At 48.4% G+C, this 11,485-nt stretch overlaps 1 protein-coding gene and 1 pseudogene across 1 annotated transcript; one reads left to right on the top strand and one right to left on the bottom strand.

Annotated features, from left to right (window-relative positions):
- Positions 1-8,226, top strand: part of LOC101760106 — a 24,550-nt pseudogene extending 16,324 nt beyond the window's left edge.
- A 456-nt stretch (positions 8,227-8,682) lies between these two features.
- On the bottom strand, positions 8,683-9,894 carry LOC101762939 (leucine-rich repeat extensin-like protein 3). Its single transcript, XM_004979341.2, has one exon. The coding sequence runs from the start codon at positions 9,892-9,894 to the stop codon at positions 8,683-8,685; it is 1,212 nt and encodes a 403-aa protein (XP_004979398.1).
- Between the last annotated feature and the right edge of the window lie 1,591 nt (positions 9,895-11,485).

Genomic DNA, 11,485 nt, shown 5'->3' with positions numbered 1-11,485 from the left:
GCACTTGCAAACGCCCGTTCCAAGAAAGCATTCGTCTTGTCAATCCATTCATTGGTCAACGTATTCTGACTAGTGCGGCCCATGTACATCCACTGATGATCCTCCATCCTCTAGCATATAAGCGAGTAATACAAAAATCACATCGCACCTACACATCCTCGGGTGGGATTAGGACCTATCTTCACCTAATAGACAATATAGGAACGTGTAGATGCAATGTGATTTTTGTATTACTCGCTTATATGCTAGAGGATGGAGGATCATCAGTGGATGTACATGGGCCGCACTAGTCAGAATACGTTGACCAATGAATGGATTGACAAGACGAATGCTTTCTTGGAACGGGCGTTTGCAAGTGTCAAAGGAGCTAGATCGACTTGGTGTCCGTGTAGCAAATGTGGAAACATGCGTCGGCAAACCAAGCTAGACATGGGCAAACATTTTGTGAAGAATGGATTTACGTCAGACTACACCAGGTGGATCTACCATGGTGAATCCGCTCGTGGGAGAGAGAAGGTCTTGAGACAACGCATCGAGGAATATGATGATGATGCCGGGGTGGGAGACATGTTAAATGACTATCATGAAGCACACTTCGATGAAGCACGTAGGGAGAAGGAGCTAGAGGCTACCGCAAAGACTTATTACGAAATGTTGTCTGTGGCACAGCAACCCCTTCACGGCCATACCAAGGTTTCTCAACTAGATGCCATTGCACACCTAATGTTGTGTACAAGGTATCGCCACACGGTAAACTACCTGTACCAAACAATGAAGATTACAATATAGACCCCAACACGTACGAAGGAGAGTTATTCCAAGAAGATGGGCTCGAAGGGAGTTTTGTGATAGATTTAACCGAAGCGATCAGAATGGAAGTAGACAACGAAAGGGTTGCTGAAGAGGACGCTGGAGACGAGGTTCAGAATGTGAAGGACTTAGAATTACTTCAACGATTACAATTAGCTAATGACAGTGATGACGACATTCCTCCTGCGGAGCATGGGCTTGACTATATCGACACGCGTGATAGTGATGATGAGACTTATGATCCAGCTAATCCCGATCATGATGATTATTTCTAATACATGTATGAGTCGTACTAATTTATTTATAATTTATTTATAATTTGCATATCTTTCTAATTATGTTTTGTTTATCTATGTTGATTGGTTTACTCTTTTTAATTGCAGGTCATTGAGCAATGGTGGGCGGTATGAGGAAGCTCACGTCGATTTGCGAGAGACTGGCCGCTACAGGGACTTGTTCAGGGTCAGGGTCACGTTCAGGGAGCGGTCGAGGGAGGCCTCGACACAGGCCTCGACGCAGGGTTGAGGAGGAGAAGGAGGAGCAGGAGGTGGTCCAGAGGCCTCGAGGGAAGGGTAAAGCGGCGAGGCCCCCGTCGCCTGAACCTGAGGTGGAGGAGGAGGAGGAGGAGGAGGAGCTACCTTTCGCACACGCCTCTGGGCACGACGAGCAGGAGGAGGAGGAGGAGGAGCAGCAGCAGCAGGAGCAGGAGGGGGACGAAGAGGCAGGGGATGCCCAGTCCAAGATATGGTTGCGAGGTCCCTCATCCCTCCCGAAGCGTCCGATACCTGAGCATTTATGCCCGCTGATTAAACCGATTGGGACCAAGTAAGTAACTTTAAATATTCTCAATAATGTTCTTATGTTGAAAGTTACAAAAACTAATAATTTATATTAATCACTTGTGCAGGAGTTGGATTAAGCTCAGTGGGGGTGGCCACAACCGTAAGGCCAACGGGATCCTTGGCCTTTTGTGCAGGGTTCACTTCCCTAGCTTGGTGGTGTACGCCAGACAGCAGCAGCCGGCCTACACGTGGGACCACTACATCGCCACCCCCGACGTCCCTGATCGTCAACAGAGGAGATTCCCTAACATAGCGGAGCAGGTGAAGCCCGAGCTGTGGGTAAGTACTCCTCGCACTACATTGCTCAATACATCACCTACGTTCGACATTCTTGAAATAATAACTGTATACATCGCGTCTATATGCAGGATTTCTATATATGCCAGGAGGGATTCAAGGCCAAGGCGAAGGCCGTCTCTGATCTAGCCGCCAAGAAGCTCGTGAAGGACATGCATTACGAGGCGTGCATCCAGGCCATCATCGAATTCTACGCTCAATACAGACGGATGAAGGTTAGAAAAGAGGAGGCAAGGACAATGAACCTGACCAAGGACCAATTCATGAGGGTAAGTAAAGAACGTTGATACTTACTTTATTTAAGATTAATTAGGCTCAATTTCTTTTTTCATATGTCACACACTTGATGATGTAGGTGCCTCCGTGGTGGCGCATATCCGGTGCTGGGAGATGATGGTGGATGTGTGGTTGGAGCCCGGGTGGTTGAAGAACCACCTTGCTTGCCGGCAGCGGCGTTTGCAGATGCCGACTGCACCACACCATCAAGGCAGCCTAAGCCTTGATGAATATAGAGAAAAATGGGTACGCGACTTCAATTCTTTATTCTAACGTTCAATTCTGCATAATTCCTAATCATTTTGTATTTTTTGCCGCAGTCATCGTCACATGATGGCCGACCTTGCTCCCAGCTCAAGGCATGGGTCCTCTCCAAAAAGGGCAAGGCGACGGCCGATATCGATTTCAACCCGGACGACCCGTCCGAGGCGTACAGCCATCCTAGCATACACAGTCGTGTCACTGAGTATACAGCGATGGCTAGGGAGGTTCACGGGCTAGACTTCGATCCGAGCTCCGAGGACATTGATGGAGAAATCATGATGAGGGTGGGAGGAGGCAAGAAGCATGGCTGATATTGGATTGGCGACGGCGTAATCAACACGGCCTCTACTCCCACTCTCTCCCAAATCCGAGCAAGGAGCACGGACTCGAGCCCGGCGATACGGCCACGACCCACCACTGCACAGTTCCAGATGGAGGCTCTCCAGGTTCTTTCTCTTCCATTCATCGTTCGTTCGTTGTTATACTTTAGCTTTGCATTATAACATTGCAATGAAATATTGTAGGCCCAGGTGGAAGCAGCAAGGAAGCAACAAGAGGAGATGGCGGCGCAGATGGAGGAGATGCGACGGAGGATGGAGGAAGAAAATCGGATGAGGATGGACCAGATGTTCCAGTACATGCAGAATTTTACTTCGAGCATGGGTCAATCTTTGCCTCCGCCGCCGCCGGTGCTGTTCCCTCCGCCTCAGCCACCCACAACTACTCCTGTGAGTCACTTGACACATTGTGCTTAAGATTGAATACTTTAATTTTGACAACTTTAGATGTTAGCTCAGGATGTCCTATCCTATGTGCAGAATCAATCGGCGGTTTCGAATAATGAAGATCAAGATTTGTCGCAGTGGTCTCCTTGGCCTCCACGGAACTAGACTTAGTTGTGAACTTGGATGAAACTTAGTTGTGACTTGAACTTGGATTTATGGATTGTTTCATGCTTATGTTGGATTATGCCTGTGATGTTTATGAATAATGCTTGTAATGGTGGTTAAGAATTATGCCTGTGATTGTTTATTACAAATGCCTGTGACGATGTGTATTGTGAATTGAGAGGGGTCCGTTATACGTGACAAAACGGGTAAAAAAGGGGGTACTGTCCAATTTGCCAAGTGTTACACTCGGCAAAGCCCCTATTTGCCGAGTGTTTTGGCTTTAACACTCGGCAAAGTGGGTAGTTGCACCACCTCCTATCGTTTGTTTGCCGAGTGTTTGAGCTAACACTCGGCAAAGGTCTACGTATTTGCCGAGTGCCACGACCGTGACACTCGGCAAAGGTCTACGTATTTGCCGAGTGCCACAACCATGACACTCGGCAAAGGTCCACGTATTTGCCGAGTGCCAAGGCGCCGACACTCGGCAAACAGCCACGAATTTGCCGTGTGCCTCAAGGCCGACACTCGGCAAAGGTACACGTGTTTGCCGAGTGCCTGCCGTCTGGCACTCGGCAAACGCGCCGTTAACCTGGACGTCGTCACCGCCGTTGTCGCCAAGTGTTAATTTTCGCCGAGTGTGTTTTTGGCCATCGGCAAAACGTTTGTCGAGTGCACGAGGTTTGACACTTGGCAAACATATGTTTGCCGACACAAAATTTGCCGTGTGCCATATGCCGAGTGTTACACTCGACAAGCTGTTTGCCGAGTGTTTTTGGGTCTTCGCCGAGTACCTGTGGCACTCGACAACTTTACTGTTTCCCGTAGTGACTGCAATGTTTTTACTTGCTACCATGCATGGTTGTGTCCAATGTAAATTTATATATGAAGTTTCTTTTAGGAAGTATATAGTAAAAAACATCTGAACCCATTTATTAGTTATGTGAAAAATAGAAATGGAAACACAGCTGATTTTATGCTTGAAATTTTTAACATTTTATAAATATAAATAAAATAATATATCATTAATTTTTTTAGAGAAAGCAGATGTAGCAAAAGGTGGGAAAGAGGTAGCTTCCTTATTGTTATGGAGAATTGGAGATGGTGATGTAATTGCTCGTTTTCCGGGGTCTAATGTATTCTCTCTGGATATTGTTTTTAAATTGTCAACCTGAAAGTAAACCGTGAATCGTTACACTCAATTTTCTGGATATGTCTTTATGTTTTTCCATCTAAGAGCTATGCTGAAGTTAAAAATTTTAAGCCACTTGTGGCTTCAACACTTGTCAGATATATCTTCTGGACGGTTATTTACTTCTCATGTTGCACATTATACGGATAACAAGTTGGATTGGTTGCGTGTTGCTGTGATGAGCTATGTCCGCTTGAATTCATAATGCAAAACTGTTATTGTTTTATTGATACTCTATGTATTCAATATAAATATTTTATAGCCCGTAGCAACATACAGGTATAAACCTAGTAGCACGCAAAAAATAAAACCTCAGACAAAATGACCAAACTAAACATGTGTTTTAAAAGGAGAGATAGGATTGGTTATGTCTGCAAACGCTAAATAATTTCAGGGAGGAGAGAGTGTGGCCACAGCATAACAAGACGATCCTGGCACCTACAAGGTTAGTTGATATTGGAGTACAGTGAACTGTCCATCTTTCCTCATCATCTTACTATCCATCTTTCCTCATCATCTTAAATTTTTGGATTGAACTGAGTGGTGCATGCAACTCAATAGTGTTAGTGTTGTCACCAAGTAACGCATAGTTGAACTTCGATGCTTGAGAAGGAAGGACCTCGTGGAGACTCTGGCCAAGCACCTACCTGCAGGCCTGCACGGGCAATCCGCTTCGGCTGTCGCATCGCCGCAATCGACGCGGCAGATCCCAGCAGCCATGGAGCCGTTCTGACCACGGTTGATGGCAGCACCATGAAGGCCAAGGTAATCATATCATCAGATTACCTGTTTCCGTGTGCAACGATGATGATGTATCAACAGGTTCGTTTCGTTTATCTTAATACTGACTCCTAGCAGGTTCTGATTGGATGCGATGGGGCGAACTCAGTGGTAGCTAAATTCTTAGGGCTCAGCAGGCCCTCACAGCATCCCTGTCTGGGCATCCTGGGGTTGGCAAGCTACCCTAAAGGGCATCCATTTGGATCCGAGTACCTGCACATTTTGGGCAAAGGCTACGCTTTCGGACAGATACCCATCACCGAAAACATTGTCCATTTCTACATGAACCTGTCCATTCCATCTAAAGGTACATATAAAGAGAACGGCCTTTTCAGCTCAGCTTCACATTACAATCAAGCTTGTCGCACTCCTATCTGACCTGCTCATTATAGCACTCACAAAACTCAAAAAAGTTTCAAATCTCGTGATTTTGAATTGTGATGATTCTAGAGGCCACCAAGGACGCGAACAGAGGCAATATAGATTATGCTCTCCGGAAGCTCCTGGAGAGCCAGTGCCCTGCCGAGATCGCGGAGACGGAGCAGCGCAGCGACCCGGAGTCCCTAACGATCCTGACCAGGATGTGGTACCGGCCTCCCTGGCGGCTGGTGCTCGGCCGGTTTCAGAGGGGCGCCGTGACGGTGGCCGGTGACGCCATGCACGTCATGGGCCCGTTCAACGGCCAGGGAGGCGCCGTCGTGCTCGCCCGGTCGCTGTCGCTGGCCGTGCCGCCGGGAGGCATCGATGCGGCAGCAATGGCGACTGGTGACCATGGACTGCATGAGAAGATCAGCGCGGCGATTGGGATGTACGTCCGGGAGAGGAGACCGAGGGTGGCGAAGCTGTCGCTCGAGTCTTTCGTTGTTGGAACCTTGCTTGGGCGAAGTCGCTTGTCAAGAAGATGGTCGGCAAGGCCATCTTAGCTGTTCTAGGCAGCCAGTCACAGTTCCAGGCCAACTATGACTGTGGCCGTCTCTAGCTGTTGTGATCAGAACAACGCTTATTATCTACTTCCTCTGTTGTGATCAGATGGGAGAACAAAGATTATTATCAAACCAACGCAGCAACGCCGGTTCTGCAAGTTGATTAAGCATTATGGTTTTAAAGTCCATTAAACCCAAATTAGGTATCTAAACATCAACATTTCAATAAATACTAGATTCAATATTTTTCGAAAACACATATCAATTATTTTTTTAAAATACCCCTTTCAACAATTTTCACAACCTATTTCAACATTTTGGACAAATGAATTCAATATTTATCTATACCTACATCAACATTTGAAAAAAAAAATAATAAGCTATGGCTTCGTCTTCTCCGACGTTGGCACTGGCATGCAAGAGGCAGGCCGGCAGGCGTGGCCAGTCCACGAGCGCAGCCAGCTAGCGGGCTTTGCTCGAGGTGCGCTTGCGGAAGGCTGCGGCCACGGGTGTGGCCGGGGGAATGTGTGGGGCAAGCCAGCTGTAACACCTGCTCCAAAATCTACTTTTGGCCCAGCTCCTCACGTGGAACGGGCCCGCATACGCATATCACTTCTCTTACACTTTCGTCCTCGCTTCGTGTAATAGGGTTAACCGGGATGTGCTATTTGGAGCGATAAAGACCCTAAACTTCTAAGGTGGTACTAAACCCACCAACTACAACCACGATTGAGCCATATGGGCCAACAACTTCAACTACTATTATATATTGGGCTGGGGTATTACATTCACCCCACCTAAAGGGTTGACGCCCTCGCAGCTCACCACATACGCATCAGACTCCCATAACCACACCTCGGTACACGGCCGTACCGCAGGCCTAGCCACATGCACATGCGCATATGCAGCAAGGGTTCATGCTCTGATACCATCTGTAACATCCAAAATTTGCTAACGGCCCAGCTATTCATATGGAGCGGGCCCACATACGCATAGCACATCTCTTACACTTTCGTCCTCACTTCTTGTAAAAGGGTTAATCCGGAGGTTCTACATTTGGAGCGACAAGGATTATAAGCTGACCCTACCCCCTAAACTTCCAAGGTGGTACTAAACCCACCAACTACAACCACAATTAGTCCACATGGGGCCAACAACTTCAACTACTATGGTATATTGGGCTGGAGCATTACACCGATGGCCATGTGCACGGCCAAAGGCGTCGAGGGCGCGAGCGCTAGCGGAGGGGCTGCGGGTGCAGCTCAAGCTTGTTGGCGGCGGCCATTGATAGGAGCGAAGCTAGGGTTGAGGGGAGGGGGGTTGCATCTAAGAGGTGGTATTGTTTTGCACGAATCTGAAGTTGGGTAGGTTTCCCGGCATCGCCTTGCTACTAGTAGCCCATGGGCCTCTGTTCTGATTTGTCTACATGGGTTGTACATTTCTTTTATCTATCTCTTGGGATTGTGTTTCCTACCAGCTCAAAAAGTCTCATCCTCTCGCTAGTCACTACCTGGTCGTTGAGCGTGCGCTGGCTTTCTGACAGAGAGGCGGTTGCGGCGACAAACTGCCAACCAAAGGCTCGTCCGAAATAAAACAATTCTCACTACTACCAACACAACTACAGTATCGCTACCCCACGTCTCAGATGTGGTTATGTCAAATTTCAGGATAGATGAAGATGTCGCAAAAGAAGCATTAGCACTAGCATTTAAACAAAGAAAAAAAATCCAAATTACTCCCCTCAAGTATAACCAGGATAACCCCCTAAAGTATTCTTGGTTCAGTTTACACCTTAAACTATGTCATTTGGTTTAATTTACCCATTTACACAATTTATCTTTTTTTTCTCCGTGCACAAGTAGAATCTTAAGTTTAAATTTTGCAAGATGATAGTAGACATCATAATAGAAAAATATATCATAAATCTTTATCATTATTTTGGTAGGGTAGGATATTTAATAATAAAATTTATCCTTGAGATATGAAATTATATATAAAATAATGATGAAAAATTCTTAAAATATTTTTTATTTAGATTATGGTGTCCACTACCACCTCCAAAGTCTCAAATTAAAATTCAAAGAGAAATAAAAAGAACAAATTAAGTTGAACCAAATAACATAGTTTAGGGGTAAATTGGTTAGGTATTATCAAGATTTTCACTACTTCAAGGGACCAATTTGAATTTTTTTTCCTTTAAACAATTTCGGTGACGAATTATGCTAACCAAACCTATGGACTAATTATGCAAGAGAGAGAGCGCGCGCTATAGTATTCACCGGTTCAGAGAAAACGAAATGAATCCTTAAAATACAAAAAAAGTGACGGAAAAAAAACACTATTGGAAACATCATTGTCAGTCTCAGTCATCACAGTTTTTCGCTCCAGATTGTTCCTCCGAATTATTCCTCCTACGGGTACCTACTCCCCGGCGGTGGGTAGTAGTGCGGCGTCCTGCCCGCGCCGTTGACCTCGGGGTGCCGTGTCCCCGGCGGAGGGTAGTACGAGCCGCCGGGAGGCGCCGGGTAGTACGGCAGTGCACGGTCCACCGTGCTCGGCGGAGGCGAAGGCCCCGACCTTGGATAGACTGGGTAGGCCGAGCCAAATTCCGGCGGCGGCGGGTAGGTGCTGGCCGGAGGGGTCAAATTGGACGCCTGTGGTGGTGGTGGGTACGCCTGTGGTGGTGTTGGGTAACCGCTCGGCGGTGCCGGCGGGTAGGCGGTCGATGGCGGCGGCGGCGGGTAGCTGGCGTACTGTGCCGGGGGCGCCGGACAGGCGGCGCAAGACGCGGGTGGCGGTGGTGGTGGGTATGCCGCCGTCGACGGCGGCGGGTAGCTGGTGTGCTCTGGCGGAGGCGCGGGGCAGGCGGTACATGACGCGGGCGGCGGCGGGTATGCATTAACGGCGGCCGGTGGTGGCGGCGGCGGGTAACTGCTGTTTGGCGATGGGAACTGAGGATTAGGCGGTGGGTGAGGTGGGTAGCTGCTCGGCGGAAGCAAGTCTTGCAGTTGCGGGTAGAGAGGAGCGGAAGCCGGCGGCTGTGGTGGCGGAGGGTACCCGGCGCTCGGTGGCGCGAAGCTCGCCACTGCTGGTGCTGAGTACGCCGCGCTCGGCGGAGGCGCGCAGCAAAAGCTCGGATCTTGATCCGGCGCCGGGTAGAGCTGCGGCGGTGGACGCGCGCCGGCGCCGGCGTGGCCGCCGCTGATGGCGTACGCGAAGCTGAGCGTGCCGTTCGGCTTGCCGTCGGGGGCGCTCACCTGGTAGCTGACGTGCCGCAGCGCCGCGCCGTCGCCGGCTCCTCCTCCTCCTCCCGCCGCCAGGTCGACCACCGGCACGCTTGCCGTGCCGACGAGCTTGTGGCCGAGGAGCGGCACCTGCGCCTTGACCTCGAACTCCACCAGCTGCTGCTGCTGGCCTCCGCCATCGCCGTCGAGGTCGAACGCGAACGCCGCGTCGTCCCAGTCCGGGTTCTCGCCGCCGTCGGCGTCGGGCGGCGTCTTCTCGCGGCGGCCTCCGAGGGACACCGCGGCGTAGAGCGGCGGCTTCTGGAACGGGACGAAGGCCCTGACGCCGCGGCAGGAGATGGAGCTGATGGTGATGCGCTGGCCGCCGACCGACGACATGGCCGGCTTCTTGGCTTCGGAGCTCCCGGCGCGGTGGGAAGGAAGCTACCTGATGCCGGGCTGCCGGCTTTGACGGTGGATCTGAGGCGGTGCCTTGCGGATTTGAGGATTGGTGTGACCTTGTGCTCTTGGTTTCTTGGATCTCGGTGCAATCAATTTGCTGATGCCTTTGTTGCTCTGATGGATGCTATCTAGCGTGACGGAACTGTTCTTGGCTGCTAATGGACATTACTTCCATCTATAAATCTGTTATTTTTATGCTCTGCAGCTTGCAAGTTGCTTCCACTATGTTCTTTGAAGGAACTATAAGCTGTCAAATCATAATTTATCTCCACTATGAGATCAAAGTATTTCAAGTTCTTTGGTGCAAAAGCACATTGTTATTTGAAAATATTTTGGAAAATGAGGGTTTAAAAGTAATTTTCAGGTATCAAGTTGGTAGTTTCTTTCTATATTTCTCTAAGGAACATGCTGGTAATGTTAGAGTATGTTACTACTATGTTTAAGGTCACATACTCACATGTGAGCTACTAATTGCATCCACAAAAAAAATACTGCAAATGATAAATAGGCTCAATTATTATATACCACACCTGTTTACATCAGTTTTCTTTCTTACGACGAATCGGCTCAATTCATTATATAAACTCTGGAAAAATAGGAACAGCAAACACGTCTAGCATCTACCATATTCCCCGTCATATCTGACTCTCTTCATCCAGTGACGCACACGCACACCGTGATCCACGAGTCGGTGTCCGATGACTACACTTGTCCTTTAGCATCTTCCGTTTTTCTCCACCTGTACACTCAATGATGCCGGCACAATGTGTGTGACAGCGAGAGCACACCTCACATGCAGAAAACAATACCTGTCCAAAACAACCTGCCGGAACAACACTTTGTTCTTTCAGCTTCAGCCAGAACGCCTCCATCCATGTTTTAATCCGCCCTCCATAGTCGTCCAGCACCCTCCTATCAGTGACTCGCAATAGCACCCGCCATTTCTGGAGATAAGCAGAGATTTTAAGAAACACCTAGTTAGTCGATTTTGGAAAGTGTTTGTCAATAGCCATCTTATTTCTAGTACTGGTCCAGAGTCCCCAAGTTACCACAGCAAAAGCAAAAAGTTTAGTATCATATAAGCCATACATCAAAGAAATCCCCCATGTCAGTTGGGACCCTTTCCCAACTCAAGGCTTCTTTGAAGCAAGCCCAGGTGAACCTGGCTATTTTGCACTGGAATTGAAGAAGATGTGGTCTACATCTTCTGGTACCCCACATAAAACACAATTGCGATTTCCTTTCCAATTTTTCCTTTGCATAGCAGTCCCAGTCTGCAGCCTGTTTTGACAGTCGTATACTTTGGGAAAAGCTATTTTGAGGGAAGTGTCAGTTAGCCAGATATCATGCCAAAAGAGCACACTTCTCCCATTATATTGTTTACCTGGAACACCACCCCCCAATTAAGTTCGTTGTCCAGCAACCTCCAGGCCCATTTTAGGAGTAAAGACTTGTTCATGTATCTAGTGTTTATTATCCCAATTCCGCCGTAGTCTTTTGGTATGCATAAATTCTCCCATTTCACCAT

This window comes from Setaria italica, chromosome VIII (genome assembly GCF_000263155.2).
Source record: "Setaria italica strain Yugu1 chromosome VIII, Setaria_italica_v2.0, whole genome shotgun sequence".
NCBI classification, from domain to species: domain Eukaryota; kingdom Viridiplantae; phylum Streptophyta; class Magnoliopsida; order Poales; family Poaceae; genus Setaria; species Setaria italica.
This window is presented reverse-complemented; position numbering and strand designations above follow the sequence as displayed.

Coding starts and splice junctions, on each gene's coding strand:
- LOC101762939 (XM_004979341.2), bottom strand. CDS start 9,894: ATGTCGTCGGTCGGCGGCCAGCGCATCACCATCAGCTCCATCTCCTGC.